General features: G+C 40.0%; 1 protein-coding gene across 4 annotated transcripts in view; it reads right to left on the bottom strand.

Moving 5' to 3' along the window:
• The window catches only part of PLCB1 (phospholipase C beta 1), a 401,169-nt gene that overhangs the window by 144,006 nt on the left and 239,693 nt on the right, over positions 1–17,470 (bottom strand). For all 4 annotated transcript variants that reach the window (XM_055725798.1, XM_055725799.1, XM_055725800.1 and 1 more), the window contains exons 4-7: positions 12,679–12,819; positions 5,779–5,858; positions 1,819–1,872; positions 1,210–1,285 (exon numbers count right to left, since the gene is read on the bottom strand). In XM_055725798.1, the coding sequence (XP_055581773.1) occupies positions 1,210–1,285; positions 1,819–1,872; positions 5,779–5,858; positions 12,679–12,819 (351 nt within the window). The remainder of the gene's footprint in view (positions 1–1,209; positions 1,286–1,818; positions 1,873–5,778; positions 5,859–12,678; positions 12,820–17,470) is intronic.

The raw sequence follows: 17,470 nt of genomic DNA, 5'->3' as shown, positions 1-17,470 counted from the left end.
ACCTCCACCTGAGAGGAAAGACTAAGGACATCTTCACTCCAGCGTTAACTAGAATCCTATGCTTGAGCTCATTCCTCTTGAAAAAGCACCTTCCTGGGGGTGCGATACCATCCTGCAAATGCTCTGGGTTGAGGAGAGTGCCTGGATTAGCAGCATACAATGGCTGCATCCCCACAGCATTAACAGCTTTGACATTACAGCGTTTCAACATTTACTCTATGCACCTTTTAGATAAGCTACAGTGAGTTCCAACTGTCGCTTAAGTTATATGGTTTGGGGTGTGGGTTTTTTTGTGAGAAGGAAATGGATTACACCATTAGCTATACCTCCAGCTAACGCTGCTTCAAAATCATGCCTTGAAAATTGTGCAACAATCACCAATTCTTAAAATATTTTCCACTGTATTTCTCTAGGACAGGTCACACAATCCCCTGCCCTTTCCTTTAATCCATTCACACTTCATACAATCATAGAATCATTTAGGCTGGAAAAGACCTTTAAGATCATTGAGTCCAACCATTAAACCAGCACTGCCAAGTCTACCACTAAACCATGTCCCTAAGTGCCACTTCTACACATCTTTTAAATATTTCCAGGGATGGTGACACAACCACTTCCCTGGGCAGCCTGTTCCAATGCCTGACCACCCCTTCGGTGAAGAAATTTTTCCTAACACAATCTAAACCGCCCCTGGCATAACTTGAGGGTGTTTCACCTTGTCCTGTCAGTTGTTACTGGGGAGAAGGGACTGACCCCCACCTGCCTAGAGCCTTCTTTCAGGTAGTTGTAGACAGCAATAAGGTCCCCCAAGTCTCCTCCTGACTAAACACCCCCAGTTCCCTCAGCTGCTCCCCACAAGACCCATGCTCTAGACCCTTCACCAGCTTCACTGCCCTTCTTTGGGCACGCTCCAGCACCTCAGTGTGTCTTGTACTGAGGGGCTGAACACTGAACACTGTATTTGAGGTGCAGCCACGTCTTTCGGGCGCTGCTGGTCCCAACACAGTTTCACATCCAAAGTACTCAGGTTTGCAGATATGTAGCAGGAACTTCTGTGTGGGAAAGACAGACCAGCTGCTGAGGACCGCTCCAGCAGCAAAGGTAGTGCAGCACGATCAGCCTTGATAAACTGTCCTCAACCCCACAGAGTATACACTGTCAAATACAGGCACCGCTTGCTAAGGGCCAGGAATAAATGCAGATGCTTACCCTGGAAGATGGAAGATTACAAGCTTCTAACGCAGTCTCTACCCGTTTTCTGTCAGCAGAAAACAAGCGGTATATGCTGCAAAACGAAGAGAAACAGGGAATTGCCTTAAAGACGGAATATCGCTTCCCAGTCTACCACATCTTTATCTATTTACTTCCATTTGCTTCTGCTTGGTAAGAGAAACTAGTTTAATGGTGCTCACAATGAGTTTAACTCTACCCCACACAAGCTCCTATTACAGTGGAGAGTTATTTGAGAAAGTCACCACTGCTCTCTTCGTATTACCCTAGTGACTTATAATCTGAATACATCTATCCTCACGACATGTCTCTGAGGTAGAGAAATTATGGGTTTTTTTATTTTACACAACTGGAATGAACAAGGGGAGAGAAGCTAAGGATCTTGCTCACAAGATCATAAGGATGATCTACACCCAGAGTATTTGAACAGAGACAACCTGAGTATCACTGCCCACTCTTTACTGCAATATGTGTTATAAACAGAAGATAAAATTATTCTTCTAGACACAGGGGCCACATGTTCATCCCAAACACAGTCACACTCAAATCAGAAGAGACTATGTGGTAAGGAAGGGGAACAGAACTTACTTCTTCAGAGGAATGCGCCCTTCTGGAGTCACCTGCAGCTTAAGTTTTGTGTAACTGTGGAGAGAAAAGCACCCTGTTTTATTTTTACAGCATTTTCAAGTACCTCTCCACTACCATTATAGCTCAGTGCTAGTGTTCTGATCATGCGGCAAGTTCCACGCAACTCTTTTGCCCAATATGAAAACCTGTTGGGATATCATTAATAAGTAAATACCTTCTCCTTCAACAGTAACATACCCATAGTGTCAAATTCCGTCTGTCTCGCAACAGGGCATTCCAAGTACAGCTAGCATCAGATTTTTCATCCCCTCAAGCTCCTTCTCACCCAGTCTGCCTGCCAGTCTACCAGCAGACTGAATTGTAGCACACAGGCTACACAACTTGACTGGAAAGGTGGCTGTAATCCTCTTCCAGAGGCTGAAATCATCCCTGAATGTCACAACCAACATCCCTGCCATCCTAAGCTCTCCTCATCACACATTTGTGAAGGTTTCTCCGTTTGACCCTAAATGTTGTCACTCCTCAGCTGGAAGGAAGTCAAATCGCTGTCAACTGAAGCGTTTGCACAAACAAAAGCAGCAGTATATTTAGCAGCCTTAGGTAAGCCCAAGAGATTTCCAGTACGAAGCAATAAGAAAACTACATGCTGAAACCATCTACAGGCAGGCATTTATCCAGCTTTTGAATTGAGTATTTAGAGCATCTCAATGTCTCAGGACCTTTGACTTCTCTCACATGCCCATTAAGGTAGCAGGATGAGGACGTATCTATCTTTGTCCAAATCTTTCAACACACTGTTTCAAAGCCTACTGAAACAAGAGTCATCCCGTAGCTTTAATGAGAAGCAGTTGGGCCTAGAGCTGCTATCTGATGGTCCTCCCAGTATGCAAGGACTACTGGTTACCAGCATGTCTACCAGCAGCAGCCTGTGAAGAGCACAACTTTAAGCGCTTCATCTCTTCCACCTGAATATAATTAAAAATACAAATGAGTTTTGCTGTAATATGATCTGGTGAAAAATGCAGCAACACTTACATATTTAAGAGATTTTTTGTTGTTGTTAATAAAAACCTTCTTCTCTACCCACTGGCCTACCAAAAGAAAAAGAAACTGCATGTTTCTAATAAACTTTCCTTTTCTTCCCAACCAAAAATGCCAGTAGCAACCACTTCAAAAACAAAGTTCATGCTAATATCCCTAACTAGGATAGGAACATTTTCACAAATCCCTGCCTCCTCACACGTATCTTCTGGAAATGAAAACCTCTTGTGCTACTGTGTGACCAAACCAAATACTATCCCTTCTGCCTCATCTCCCAGCACTGAGCTAGATTAAAAAGAAAAAAAATAAAATCACAGCGGTTAGTAAAAAAGGTTGAGTTTATTTTGCCTTCTATTTTTTGAAACTTTTGAATACATTCTGGTGACATTTAATCATTTAATGTTTTCCTCTGCAGTCAAGAAAGCTAGAAAGAAAAGAAATCTAGGAGAACAAAAAAAAATAAATAGAATTCTGAACTTCAGTTAAAGCAAACTAAAAATGTGTGTCTGAAGAACAGTTAAACCCCACCAGTACTTGCCACCTTTTTTCCTCCCAAATTCTTTGCTGCATGTGGGACACTAGTTTTTCCCCTGCAGCCATTACCCATCAATCTAAGAAACCCAAGCATGTTACTCCTGTTAAAAAGCTAGCTAGGAGATACTCCCACCAGCAGCAGGTCTCTTTTCACTAGTGCAGTGCCAACTCCAAACACATGCTGGACGTAACACTAACGCAAATTTTCTGCAGTGCAGTCAGTCCTTTGCTTATTACTGCACTGGTCAGTATTCCAGTACTAATGTACTCCAGTGTCCATTTCAACACAAAAACACACCACATGGTTACAACAGAGGAATGAGCACGTTATAACCAAAATGGCATTTTTTCTTAGCCACCCCTCCTCCCAAATGAACCCTATTTTTCTCATCTGACCAAACCACAAGAAAGCTGCTCAAGCTGTTTATTATTGCACTTCCCATGCTGCAACAAACCGAATGCCACAAAAAAAAAAACAACCAAAAAAACCAAAAAAAAAAGACACCTGAATTCTGGTCTAATGCAATTAGCTTTTCTATTTCAACAAGGCAGTTCTGATAGGACTGGAAACAACCCTTTGCTTAGTACAGTAATTATAATGGGGAAATATTTTTAATCTTCAAAGTCAAAGATTCCTTAAGTGACTGATTTGGCATCTGTGCAGAGGACCTTGGAAACCTTACAGTTCCCAAGTGATTTGTTAATTAGTGGAAAAAGAAAAAGACACAGGAATGCCATGCTTGCCTGCTATTGAATCTATGCAATATGTCCAGTGATTTCATCTTTAATTAATATAATTTAAACAACCACTGAAAAATGGCTCCAAATAAGACTAGTTCTACCCTACTGTGTGATAACATGTTTCTCCTTTGAATCTGATACAAAAAAGCCCATTAGGTGCAGCCACAATCCTCCCCACTACAGACCTGTCAGCAAAGTCCACTGGCCACCTGGGGAATCGAGTGGTATGGAGCATGGAAATAGTAATATCAAAACGCTCCTGTAATTCATCTACAAACCTATGGAGCATGGAAATAGTAATATCAAAATGCTCCTGTAATTCATCTACAAATCTATGGAGCTGAAGGAAGTCACCTCTGCTCTTGCTCTCCCACCTGGGTCTGCAGGTTGGCACAGTGCTATCTATCCACTGGCTGTGCTATCCCCGCTGTCAGCATGCAGAGCCAAAAGAAGTGTTAAATGTTTCCATTCATTTGGGATTTTGTTTGCCTAATTTATCATTGCTGTCCCAACATAGCATTATCAGACACAAAGCTGTACAGTTCCTGCAACATCCAGCCTTCAGAGTCTCTTCAAGAATTTCTGTTGAGTTCAGCTGCACCACAATGAACACTATCAGAAGGAAATACACACACCTCCTTCACAGAACAGGCACCTATGAATATGTACATGAAATTGAAGTTAAGCAGTTGGGCACCTTTTGACTAACTATGGGTGCATCTAATGAAATCAGGCATGCACAGCCTTGGAAAGTCCAGAAAAAAGGTCCGTTAACTTGCTTCTTAGATGGAGGCAATTTTTAGGAACCTAAGCCCCAGCCTGGTATTGAGGCACTGAGCCTTCGCCTGTGGGTATAAACTAAAAGGTGTTTGGGGGAGACAAAAAGGTGAATTTAACCAGCCAACTCATAGGCTGGGGAGGGGATATCTCTTCTTTTAAAACTCCAAAAGGCCAACAAGTGCTCTGGTTCATCACCCTCGCTGGCTAGTAGACTTTGCTATGCTATTCTCAAAACCATCACTTATGCAAAACTCTGTCTGCATGTGCACTTATCATCCAGTTGCGAACCATTAATCTTGGGTTTGGCTCACTTTCCTTTTGGAGGTGTGTTTTTACACCCCAAATGTTCTCATAAACAGCTTTTCTACTTTGTTGAAGGCAACTCTGAATCTGCAGTGTGCAAGGCCATCTAGATGAATGGATTCGCAGCTTCCCTCTGAATCATGTGAAAACCAGAGAGACCAGACTAAGGAAAACTGTCTTCTTGCATTTCTCATTTTTTGATCAAAAACAGAAAAAAGGAAAAATAATCCAGAAGTAATTCAGTCCAGAGTGTTCTTATTTCAAATGGACAGCTTCAGACTACAGCCAAAGCTACTGCTTTGGTATGGAAAAGGAAGATAGCATTTAATTCTGGTTTTTGCTATGACTTAGTAGTTTGCAAGAAGAACCCTAACAAGATTTTTGTTTAAATGACATCTAGACAGCAGGCTTTTAAAACCATGAGAAAGGACAGCCCGTGTTTACAAAAGTGACAACCCATCAAAGCAGAAACAATAGAGGACAATGTGACTAACAAGCAAAGAGGGAAATGACGCAAAGAAAAGAGCAACACCCACAGCATTAAATACGACGGCCACTTACGCTTTTTCCAGAAACGCGTCCCTTGACATGTTCTGTGCCAACAAATTAGTTGCCAAACTGAACACTTCATCTGACCATTCCTATAAAGAGAAAATTTCATTAAATGAGGCTTAGTTTAGATGTTTACTTACACAATGCAAAATATTTTTGAGAATTATATCGTTAGTAAAAAGTGCCTAATTAAAGTCTGAACTTGATTTTTTCAGTTACAGCTTCCCTCCTCATCTGTGAGACCTGATTGTCTCACGCTGCAAAAAAATGAAGACTGTTACAAACATTTTTTAAACATATCTTATCCCACTGAACTGAAAAAAAAAAACCCAAAACACCCAAGAAATGGTGTCTGAAACAAAACACATTCAAGTTCCTGGAAGATGTGCAATAAATGCCCCTAGAAAAATAAATTTTCTTGTTTGTCGGACACTGTTCTGGTTCACACACTAAGGATTAAAAAAGAGCCTCTATACCACCATTCCTGCAAAATGAAGCTGAAAAGGGACTCAAATCCCTCTGAGGACAGACTGACCCCACAGGGTGGGATACAGACCATACCATAGCAAGCCTCTTGCTTCAGTGTCCCCTCTTGCAAGAGCTCATTGTGAGAGCCTCCGCATCACTCTCTCTGCAGATCATGAAGTAATTCATGCAACAAATACCATGCCTTATCTTTTATGAGGTAAACTGAATTAAGAACTGTAATACTGACTCTACCTAAGATCTTACCAGTCAACAAAAGCAACATGCTTAAAAAACAAGCAAACCAGCAAAAATATATAGGAATAAATTTAAATTATTCTGATATACGAGGATATAAATTTAAATTCTGATATAAATTTAAATTATTCTGATATACAACTCCAAAAAGAAAAGCTCCTCTTCCCCCTACTGTACATCCTTACGCTGTGGTCCTATCCATCACTAAATTATTTTTCCCTCTTGCTACCCTGACACAGAGAAGAAATGTCCTCCAGCGGCTCATAGGAAACCTCCCATCTCTGCCTGCAGGCACTGCTCTTCCCATGGCTCTCCCTCAGTTTCCCTCTGTTTCCCCGACTGACTTTTCTCATGTCTATGCATGTTACTGAAGTCCTTCCCTTAAGTCTCTGACCTTTCCTACATTCCCAGCAAGGCTGATCCAGGATGATAATCTTAAATTTAGACTTTCACTAATTCTTCTGTCCCTCTCATCCCTTGCAGGTCTCTCCTGCAGCTTTTCATCAACAACTTCAGCCCATTTTTCCTTGCTAACTTGGTGCTTATTTACAATCTTTAATTGCAATCCTTTTTAACTACAACTGTGGTTCTGGAATAGCTTTGTTTCTCCCCTTTAAAAGAAAAGGACAAAAATAAACAATGCCTTTGCAAACAATGAGATTTTTTTTTTTGTAACTTGATTGTTTTCCGAGTTTTCTTTGAAACTAAAATTGAGCTTCCTTTCATATCAGCCCAGATCCAAATTTCCCATTGCCACAGAGACTCTCAGATGCATATCCTTTGGGAGGTATTCCCCCCTCCTTGAATCTTCTTTTTCTTGAGGAAAAATACAAAATAAAAGGGGATTTCTTTCTGATAAAAATTGATCATGATCATTGACTTCCAATGAAATAAATGTTGCTATGTCATGTTGGAGCTGATGAGCTTGTTTTACCTGCAAAGCCTCAGGTTTCCATGTGACTAGGTGACTGGTTTCAGAGAGGTTCAGAAGTTAAAAGTTTTTCTTATTTTCTTTTTTTTAATGTGTCAACTTTTTTTTCCTTAAGTTATCAGATCTTGTTCCTGAAACTGGTCTCGCAAAGTCACTCCCAAGGAGGAAGAGATAAGGCTACCTATATGCCTACTGTTATACAGGCCTTTGGTATCCTTCCCCTATCAGATCCTCAAGTCCAACGTCACCCCTAAGCAGCTGAGACACCACCTCTTCTGGCAGGGAAACCTTCCTCCCTTGGGCACAGACTTGGTGGTCTGGAGGTGAATTGCTGTCACTGAGATAGTCCTCCCCTCCACCTCTTGGGACCACTTCAATTCTCCTTCTTTAATTGTTTTTCCTTCTTAGATCTAATTTGAAAACAACAGGGGTGTGAGAAAGAAGAGAAGGAGTTGGGTTCGTTAGCAACACAACTGCTTTGCTGTGATTCTTGGAACAGAAAGCATATTAAGTGCAGCATCTGTTTTTCTTCTTGGCAGCTCATTTTTCCAGGCTCAAAATAGGCTCATCTTGTAAACACTGCTTTGTTTAGGCACTAATAATAGCAGTTAAAACTTCTCCTTGTGACACTAACAGCTGCAGAGATTAATGGCAACATAAAATATTATTTAGAAATTGAAAATACGTTGGCTTTTAGCAGATCTTGATATACTTTCATTTTGTTCTCACTAATTCTGCTGGGCTTAAAACTGAAGTATTTTGTAGACAGCAGAAGTAGAGCGCTTCAGGAGTATCCCACCTCCCAGGTCTTCATTCTCTTTGTCCAAGTGCTTGTTGACAGGAATGTAAGGGGAACTCAGTTATTTTGTGCCTGTCACAAGCATTATTTATATAAATAGTCTTGCCATATTCCTTTGCTAGCTTTTCCCGGCTCTTCAAAGCGATCACAATGCTCTTGCCAAATTACTTTAAGGGCTACCTGCAGGCTGAGCCATTTCTAATGACGCAGGTGCCAAGTCAACAACCCACAAGCAATACTTGCTCATTCCTTCTCCTATTTTAGGGTCTTCATTGCAGCCACCACAGAGCCGCAGCCAAAAAACCAAGATCAGAAAATATGCCAAGGATCACATCATCCTTCCAGTCAGTGGTCTGACCCCTCAGCAGGAGGGGAACTAACAGCCCTGAGCACAGACCCAACAAAATAAAGGAGATGCTTTGGACTGACTTCGATGGGCTTGCATCAAGCTGTGAGCCAAGATGCGTCTAACCACTTTAGCTACCAAATGGCCCTGTTTCCTTAGTTTTGCTGCATGGTACAGAATAAAGCCTATACTCTAACTCCGCACATGATGCACTCAGCAGCCGTCTGCAGCAGCAGCGATTCCAGAAGGCAGTGCTCGGCGAGACCACCCCATGAGGTAGAAAGTGGTGATGTGTAGAAAGTAAACAGCCTACTGCAGAAAGGGTGTAACAGCCTCCAAATCACCACGGTAGCTGCAGATTCCTGTACAGATGCAATACAAAAGGAAAATATAACTCTGGGTATTTTGAAATAGGACTGTACCAGTGCCAACAAACCGTTTGCAGACTGGAAACCTCTGATCCCATTTGGTAGCAGAAGATCCCAGCTTCCGACACTAAACTCCAAGCAAGTTACATCCATCATGATAAGAGCTCCCTGAACTTGATCTCCTCTTGGCTACGTTCTGTTGCTCTAATTCATATTTATATCACTCCTGTGAACTTTACTAACAAATTATTTAGCTCTTCTGTGCTTTGGCAGGTAGCATATAAGTAGCAGTTCATTTAGAAATCTGTTGCTCAGTGAAATAATTTCTCTCCTCTATTATATGCATCAGGATATATACCACAAGACATTTATCTCAACAGAAGAGATGAGACTTTTTTCATAAGAAAAGACAGCACGTGTTCTTCAAAACAGTTCCTTAAAATCAGAACTGACTACGTGTGAAGGCAATGTTTCTCACACATTTGTTTTTGGTGGGAGGTTAACAAAGCAAGCTGCTGAAATTCTACACTTTTGGCATCCTGATGGATTTTATTTTAAAAATATGTATCAAATGGATGTGAATTTGTATGGTTTGCCTTACCATTTTATTATACTGATCAAGCTCTTACATATGCTGGGAAACTGGAAAAATAAAGATTATGCTAGGAAGTATAGTATAGCACAACTCATGAATCATCGTTTCCTGACATCATTTTACTTATGAAGGAATTAATTGATCAGCTGTTAGTGATGGATCTTATCTAAAGCTCAGCAAACCGAGAAGAAACAGATTTCCTTGGGCTCTGGGTAGAGGTCTGTACGGCTAAGACAGACTAGCGTGGTGAGAACATAGTTGGCATGAGATGCACAAAAGAGAGAAGAAAGAGATGGGAAAGATGAAACATTTACTTTTGAAGTTACTCAGTTTGGGAAGAGAATGAAATACTGTGGAGCAGACACAGAGGTTCACAGGTTGGACTTCTTCATGTTGAGAATGGAGAGACGGAAAAAGAGCACCCACTCAGAACAGGGTTTGAGAATAAACTTCTTTCTTTATCCTGGTTTCTGCAGCACTGTATGTGTGGATGATCACAAATCTTATGCCAAGACAGGCACAGGCACATCTGTCTCAAAATAAGCAAGCACTGTATCAGCGCTGTTTCTCTTCACCATCAAGATGTGTCTTGCAATCTGCCTTTTAGGTCATTATCTAATGAGTTTTAAGCTGCATTCTTTGAAAAAACCAGCTGCTCAGTGCCCTTCAGCTCATCGCTAATCCACTTTAAACATTAGCTACTTTCTTCTGGACCAACTCACATAAAACAGTATATTGCGACTGCATTGGCATTTCTAGCTCTTTACTTGTTTCATTTAAAGCAGTTTGAATAGCTCAAGACTTATATTTTCATAATTTCCCCACAACTTAGTCAGTTGTTTGATGTGATGAACTCAGAATAGGAACCCTTCTGCAAAGGAAGAAAACCCCACAATGAATAATTTTATCTACCTCCAGTCAGACCATTATAGTTTACTTTGCCTTTCTCCTCTAAGGGAGGACTGATCAATAGTTGTCACACAACTTGAAAAATAAAGTATCACAAAGGAAGTGATTATCCAAAAAAAAAATATTCATGCAGTGAAAAGGGAAATCTGGGGGATTTTTTCATCAGAACTTACTTTCCATGGGCTGTCAGCAAGAGGAAGGGTCAAAACTTGTATGTGTGATGTTGAAAATGTCTTGTATTTACATGCCTTCTCAGAGCTCCCTCAAGAGGTATTTGTGCCTGATGTGCTTATTTAATACAACTTCTCTGAGTCACTCTATGGGTCCTGGAGATGATAAGGACCAGATTCTGTGGTCTGGCTCATACAAAGTTGGAAAACATATTAAAAAATGAAGAATGTTTAGATGCATTTAACAGTGATCAAAATTCTGTTCTCATTCAAACAATCAGGACATTTAATGTGATCTCCAAGCAAGCACAACTAATCTGCAACGCTTTGAAAATTGCATCCCCAGGCCACAGCGCCTGACTGATAGAACATTAATTTATTTGGTCTACTGCATTTAGAAATAATAAGGAAGACTTAAGATTCTTAGCTACGCAGATTGTAGGAGTTATTCAGGATTTAGAGCAGCCAAACTTTTTAAAAGATGATTTTATCTTCTGTATTTTAAGGTTCCATTATGAAACAGAAAATAGCCCTGAAATAACAGTATCTGCACTGTTTTAGCAAATACACTACGCTTCACTGATTGCTGGCTAGCCAGGAAAGCAAAAAAGGACATATGCTTCTGATCTGGGTGATTATCCTTCTTCCTTGGTAAGGGCTAGCAATTTTTGCTGGTAAAGTTGTTGCATACCTTTTCATTTTCCATCAAATGCTTAGGGGTTTGTTTGTTTGTTTGCTCCTGGAGTTGTCTCAACTGTTTTCACTTTTGCAGTGTTAAGATTTCTTAACCGCCCCTGCAGAGCATCGCTGTGCCTTTTCCAGTCTGAGGACGGCACTTCCCACTCAGCAGTCCACAGACCACCACAAACTCATTCTGTTTCTATTCTTCCATATAAAAGAAACCGTGGAAATTGTGGTTTTGCCACGTTGACCAATTGGCTAGTTAAGATTAGCAGAGACAGAAACCTGGCAAGCAAAACTACATCCTCCTAGTTTAAGGCTTTAATCCTCTGACCTTTTTTCACTTGGTCTGAATATCCTTCTTGCCTGTGAGGTGACAAAATGCCTCCTCTACTATCGCTAAATGACAGCAGTCTACAGAGAAACTATCTTATTAGCACAGTCTAGTGGATAGACATGGACTGGAGGATGCAAACCGTAAAAGAGTGTGTTCTGTGTGTGGTTATCTGAAGCTGTCCTCAGAGTGCACCCATATGAATGGAAGTGGAAAGAGGAGTAGCTTTTAAATGTCAATTTGGAATAGATAAAACAAAGAGCTTCCACTTCATTAAACACAACTGCGTCATACAGAACTTGGAAGAAGGACAGAAGAAAAAAACCCAAAACATGTGCTTGCATCCATCGCAACTTGCTTGGCACACACAGCTGTGTTATGTGGTGTGCTGGACAGAAACGAAGGGACTGCACACCTGCACGGAAAAAATACTTTGCTAAGGTAATGACACTGACTACACAGCTCTTATCAACGGCTATCAGTAGGAAAAACGCGATGCTTAAAATTGACCTCCAAACATGAGCAGAAAAGTTCATGTGTGTAAGATAAAGTGTCCAACTGCTGACATACTTGATAGTACAAGGTAGAGCTGCAGATTCCCTCTGCTACAGGCTAACCTTAAAAACTCAACTGTTTACAAACTTTGTTCTCACAGATGACCCATAATTCACACTTAGAACAAGCGTAAGAGGGAGATAACTACTGAAAGATATTGCTGTGTTTAGAGAGGCCCAGTGTACATCTTACAGCTGAGTAAAAAAAAGTTGCATGTACTGCTACTTTCACAATGCTTATCTGGGCTGTAGAAGCAACGTTCTGAAGATGAGCACACGTACCAGGGGCATAAACTTTGGTGAACAAACTCCCTGAAGAAAAAACAATAATAATAATAAAAAAATATTGCACATTTCTTCTTGAGTATTGAGCAGCACAGCTCTGTTACAGAATTGAGGTTCACTGCATAGCAATATCCACTTTCATATCATTTATCTGTACCTCAAAATATTACTTTAAAAACATTTATTTTATGTGACAAAGGTGAATGTATATTACCTTTGCTATATCTTCTTGGAATGCCACCAAGTTCAAGTACGATATATTGACCAAGTCTGGACCATAGACAACAGTTATCATTCGATTTTCCAGTCGACCTCCTAGGTTCCCAGTATCCAACAGTTCACGCAGTTTTGGATCCTGCAGGTAAATATATTACAAAATAGTTACAAATCCTTCACAAATGCTTATACAAAGAGAGATGATTATCTTTTGCAAATACTTTGATTTTGAAAACAGGTGTTATTTTGAACATTTTAAACATAATGGCACTAGGTTCTGATCTGGTGAATTATTCATTTAAATATTTGAAGTTATTAACCCAGAATAAAAAGCAAATCACTACTGTAAATCCTTCAAAGTGTTTGAGCTCTGTATTGGTACAGTACACACTAAAAGCTGTCCAGTTGATGGCTGCACATTCCTTTTCTCCGTTATTTTGCCTCAGAAGCTAAGCATACGTAAACTGTTTTGCTTGTCAAAATAACACAATCTGTCAAAAGGCTACTGGCCTCAGCTGGGAGATTCTCTGTGATTCTAGATAAAGCCCAAAATAAAAACTTGTTTTTTCCTAAAGAATTAAGATGGATGTGAGGAATTAACTGCCTCAAACACTATTAACTAAATAACGGAATTTTGGTCATGCACTCCTCTTTCTTCTTCATGTCAAAGGTCATGCATTACTTAAATTATGAGATATAATTCCATTTATATAAAGTTTTTTTGTCTTTTTTTCAGGTTCATGTCCAATGTAGAACCATAGAATAATTTAGGGTGGAAAAGACCTTTAAGATCATCAAGTTCAACCACTAACCTAGTGACTCCAAGTCCATCATTAAGCCACGTCCCTAAGTGCCACATCTACATGGCTTTTAAATACCCCTGGGATGGTGACTCAACCACCTCCCTGGGCAGCCTGTTCCAATGATCAATATAGAAATAACTACACAACATTTCTGTGAAGGAAAGAGATAATCAGTGATTTTTATCAGCTAACAATAGTCTGAACCTCAGCTTCATTGGTAGCATAAGCACGTGAGAAAAAACTTCTGGTTATTTCATGACTTTACCAGTTTCTGTTAGGCTGCAGCATTTCCAGGAAATGTACTCAATGTTTTTCACACTAAGAAAACTGCTCGGTCCTTGGCCTCAAGATGAAGTTTATAAAGGCAAAGACAGATGAAAAGCAGCCCTGTATTACTGAATTCAATCCTTTGAATAGGGCCAGTAAAATTTGAGAGCTTAGGTTTCCTGAAAGGCACGATTTTTCAGTCTGGGACAAATACTAAAAAAATGGCCAGCAAATGGTATCACGATAGAATAACAGATTCTGAGTAGATATCAAACAATTTCAAAACTGACACAAATATACACTGCAGTTTACATTTCATTCTCAGATGAACCTTTTTCCTCCACTATCTGCATATGTTTAGTGTTTACAGCACTTCTTAATGGTTAATAACTTCTGCATAAGATTCTAAATCTCCACTGACTGATACAAATCAAATTTAATGTAACAGGATGATAAGCTTAAGGTGATAAAATGGGCCATTCTTCATGGATCTTGCAGGAAATCCTGTCATCAACAAGACCTCAGCCTAAAGGGCACCGCTTGACTGGTATCATATCTGCTTGCAGGCAACAGTTATGCATATGGTCATCACATACTTCACCAAGGTTTAGGAGAGCATTTTGAAGTATGGCATCTTAACTGGAAAGAAAGTACAAGGCTGTCTACCATAAAAGGCTGAGCCTCATTAAATACTGTGTATGATGGCAAGTGTTGCAGGAAAACAGACAGAATAATCCTATTGAGGGCTCTGTAAAGGAGGAATATGACTGTGCCCTGAAACAGACGATTTTATGGGTAAACAAGTTAATAACAGGCTTTCACATAGGAGAACAGCAGAAGAGGGATATAAAAGCAGTAGCTGCATTCCAGAGACGAAGATTTGAAGGAGAAAGATGAAGGAATTGTATAGTTTAGATATAGGAGAAAAGCTAAAGAAATGCCCTGAAGATGCTAAGTTAGAGATGGTTTATTACTAGATGGGCTACTTTCTCTTTTATTTACAGGTTGAGTGTTACGATAGTTTGTTTAATTTCTCTGGGAGATGAAAAGTCATCTGCTTTTTACTCTCTACCGTTCCAAACCCCAAATCAGACTGATAAATGCTCCTGCTTAAGGGCCTGTCTGAGAAGAGCATCATTCTTTCTGAACTCAAACGGACAGGATTGTCGATCTACTTTTATTCTCTTTCACATAGTTGTCACTCCTTTCTTCCTTTCCCTGGCTGAACCTCTTGCTCACAGTTTCTCTCTTGGTGACGAACTGCAATCATATCAACAAAAGAAGAAAAAAGATAATCTTCTTCCTTCCTATTTATAGTCCATGATAAGATGTCTCTGTGATGGATCATAGTCTAGTTGGTCTAAGATACACATTAGCCATGCATCACAGAATAAAAAAAGAAACATTTGAAATGGGATGTTTTTTCAAAGCAAATTCATCAAAAGAGAAGTTATCTGGGACTGGCTCAGTAAGGTTTTTAGAAGTGCAGAGCAAGAGGCCAATCAGGCAATGCGAGTATGAATGTGGTCTTCCAACTCACAGGATGTTTCTCATGCTCTTTGGGTTGCTGGATTTGGATGAGCAACATGTTGAATTCTTCTATTGTGTTGAAGACCTGTCTAACAAAGTTTGCAGCACAGAGTCCATTACAGCAATACATTATCTGGCTATCACCCAGCACCCATTAATAAAGGGCATACACTGTGCATGCTGCCTGGGCTATCTCAGTGCTACCTGCAACATGCTCCACAGACTTAAAATAGACATTTTTATTTTAAGCTCAGTGAAGGAGATTCCACACACTTTTTTTACTCCCACCATGGGTGTATTGGTCCTTTAAGGGTGACAGATGCATTTGCACTTGTCAGTGACAACTTAGCCCATAGCCAGTGATCTAGGTCATATTATTTGGTCCTTAGATCTGAAGTTCTCATACTTAGATACCAAAGCACACAGTCAAGCTTTTCACATTCCTCATGAACAGCTCTGCTCCCTTATTACCATACTTAGCTGCAAACACTACCAAGGAGATGAGAAAAATATCCTTTATCAAAATCTTGAGGAGTGTCGAAGCTCTATGAATCAAAGTCCTTTTTAAAATGTCAGCAAGTTTTCCTGTGGAGATGATAGGAAAGCACACGAAAAAAACTAAGCAGCAAGACCAAATTTAGCTACTTTTTATGTAAATAGGATTATTTAGATTTTAATAATTCCATTTTGAGGAACAAGACTGAAAGTCTGCTGCTGTTTGGAGCTGCATTTGATATACTAGCTCAAAAGCAGACAGATTAGGGTTTGGCGTAAGCTGTTCACTAGACTGGGACCTTATTATGAACATAGTGAGCTCTTTGAGAGACATTCAGAAGAATTATACTTATTAAATACTGATTACACTAATTTTTTGAACACCTGAGCTACTGAAGCTCTATGATGTTGGGGAACATACCCATGGGATGCTCAATAAACAGCAGGCCAGTCAAAGTTCCCATTTGTAGTGTAATTATTTAAATCTGTTTTTATGTTTTCTGACAAAGGAGCATCCTTTCACCTCTTTTACTGAAAAGGTCTAGGGGTCAGCTTGCTTTTTCCCTTCCACTGAAGTCTAGCAGTGGCTTCAGCTCAAGGACTGGAGGTGCCTGATGACTTGCTCTGAAACCAGGTCAGGAAAGCCAGTGTTCCTGATGGGACAGCTCTGTAGTCCAAGGGTTGACAGATTCCCAAAGTAAGATGAAAGTTGTGAGCAGGCAAATACAGAAAAGGTGACAAGGATACTATTGGCAGCATAAACAGCTTTAGAATCCATTAAAAATCAGATTAACCATGTCAAATTGAGGCAAGAGGACTATCTGCTCATTCGGTAAAAAGCCTTCCCTATTTGGTTCTGCTGTCCTGACAAAACTATCAAAAGAAAATTTACCTTAAATCAATCCAAAACAAAAACAGAATATAGAAAAAATTAGCCAGAAACATGAAAAAGTAATAGAAGCTTATGGAATTCCTACAGCTTTCATGAACAAATGCTGAATAACGATGTTTTGTTACAAACCAGGATCCTATAAGACAGACTGATAAAAACAGATTTCAATCAGACTTCCAGACCCTTCTCCTGTTGTATTTTTCTTTTGCTGGAAATCATAAAAATAATGTAAACTTAAAGGGGCTACTCAGCCACATTAACAGCCATCTCCACAAAGACTGCTTTCAGCTGTGGTCGGTGTTATTAAAAAGTAGGTGTTAACACTGAAGTCCCAATTAGCATGTGCTCTGCAGATTACAGTAAATGCCATAACATCTTTTAATGGTATCTCCAGCTCTTTAGAATTTTTCTCTGAACTTATAAGACACCATCTGCCTGTGAAAATTTTGTGGTTTTTTAATACATTGCCATACATATATAGAAAAGGCTGCCACGCAGTTCAGTAAAACTCAAACACCGATATAAACACGCCAAGGGGCAGCAGGTCAGCCAAGGTTTCATCTCACATGTAACGCACCACTTGTTACTAATGCTTCTCAAAGCTGCAGCACCATCTGAGAGCAGCTGCCTCTGAATCCAGACCAACATTAAACAGTAAAAGAATCTGTCTGCTGCTAAAGATTTTCGTCATGGTTTAATAGTTACAGACAATGTGATGACCAAACTGGGTGATTTGATTATCAAAAGACTCAGCCAGAACTTCTGGGTTGCTAGAACAGTTGTGCAATTATAGTATAGGAAAT

Source organism: Falco cherrug, chromosome 13 (assembly GCF_023634085.1).
Source record: "Falco cherrug isolate bFalChe1 chromosome 13, bFalChe1.pri, whole genome shotgun sequence".
Taxonomy (NCBI): domain Eukaryota; kingdom Metazoa; phylum Chordata; class Aves; order Falconiformes; family Falconidae; genus Falco; species Falco cherrug.
Note: the sequence above shows the minus strand (reverse complement) of the source record. Positions and strands in the feature narration are given on the sequence as shown.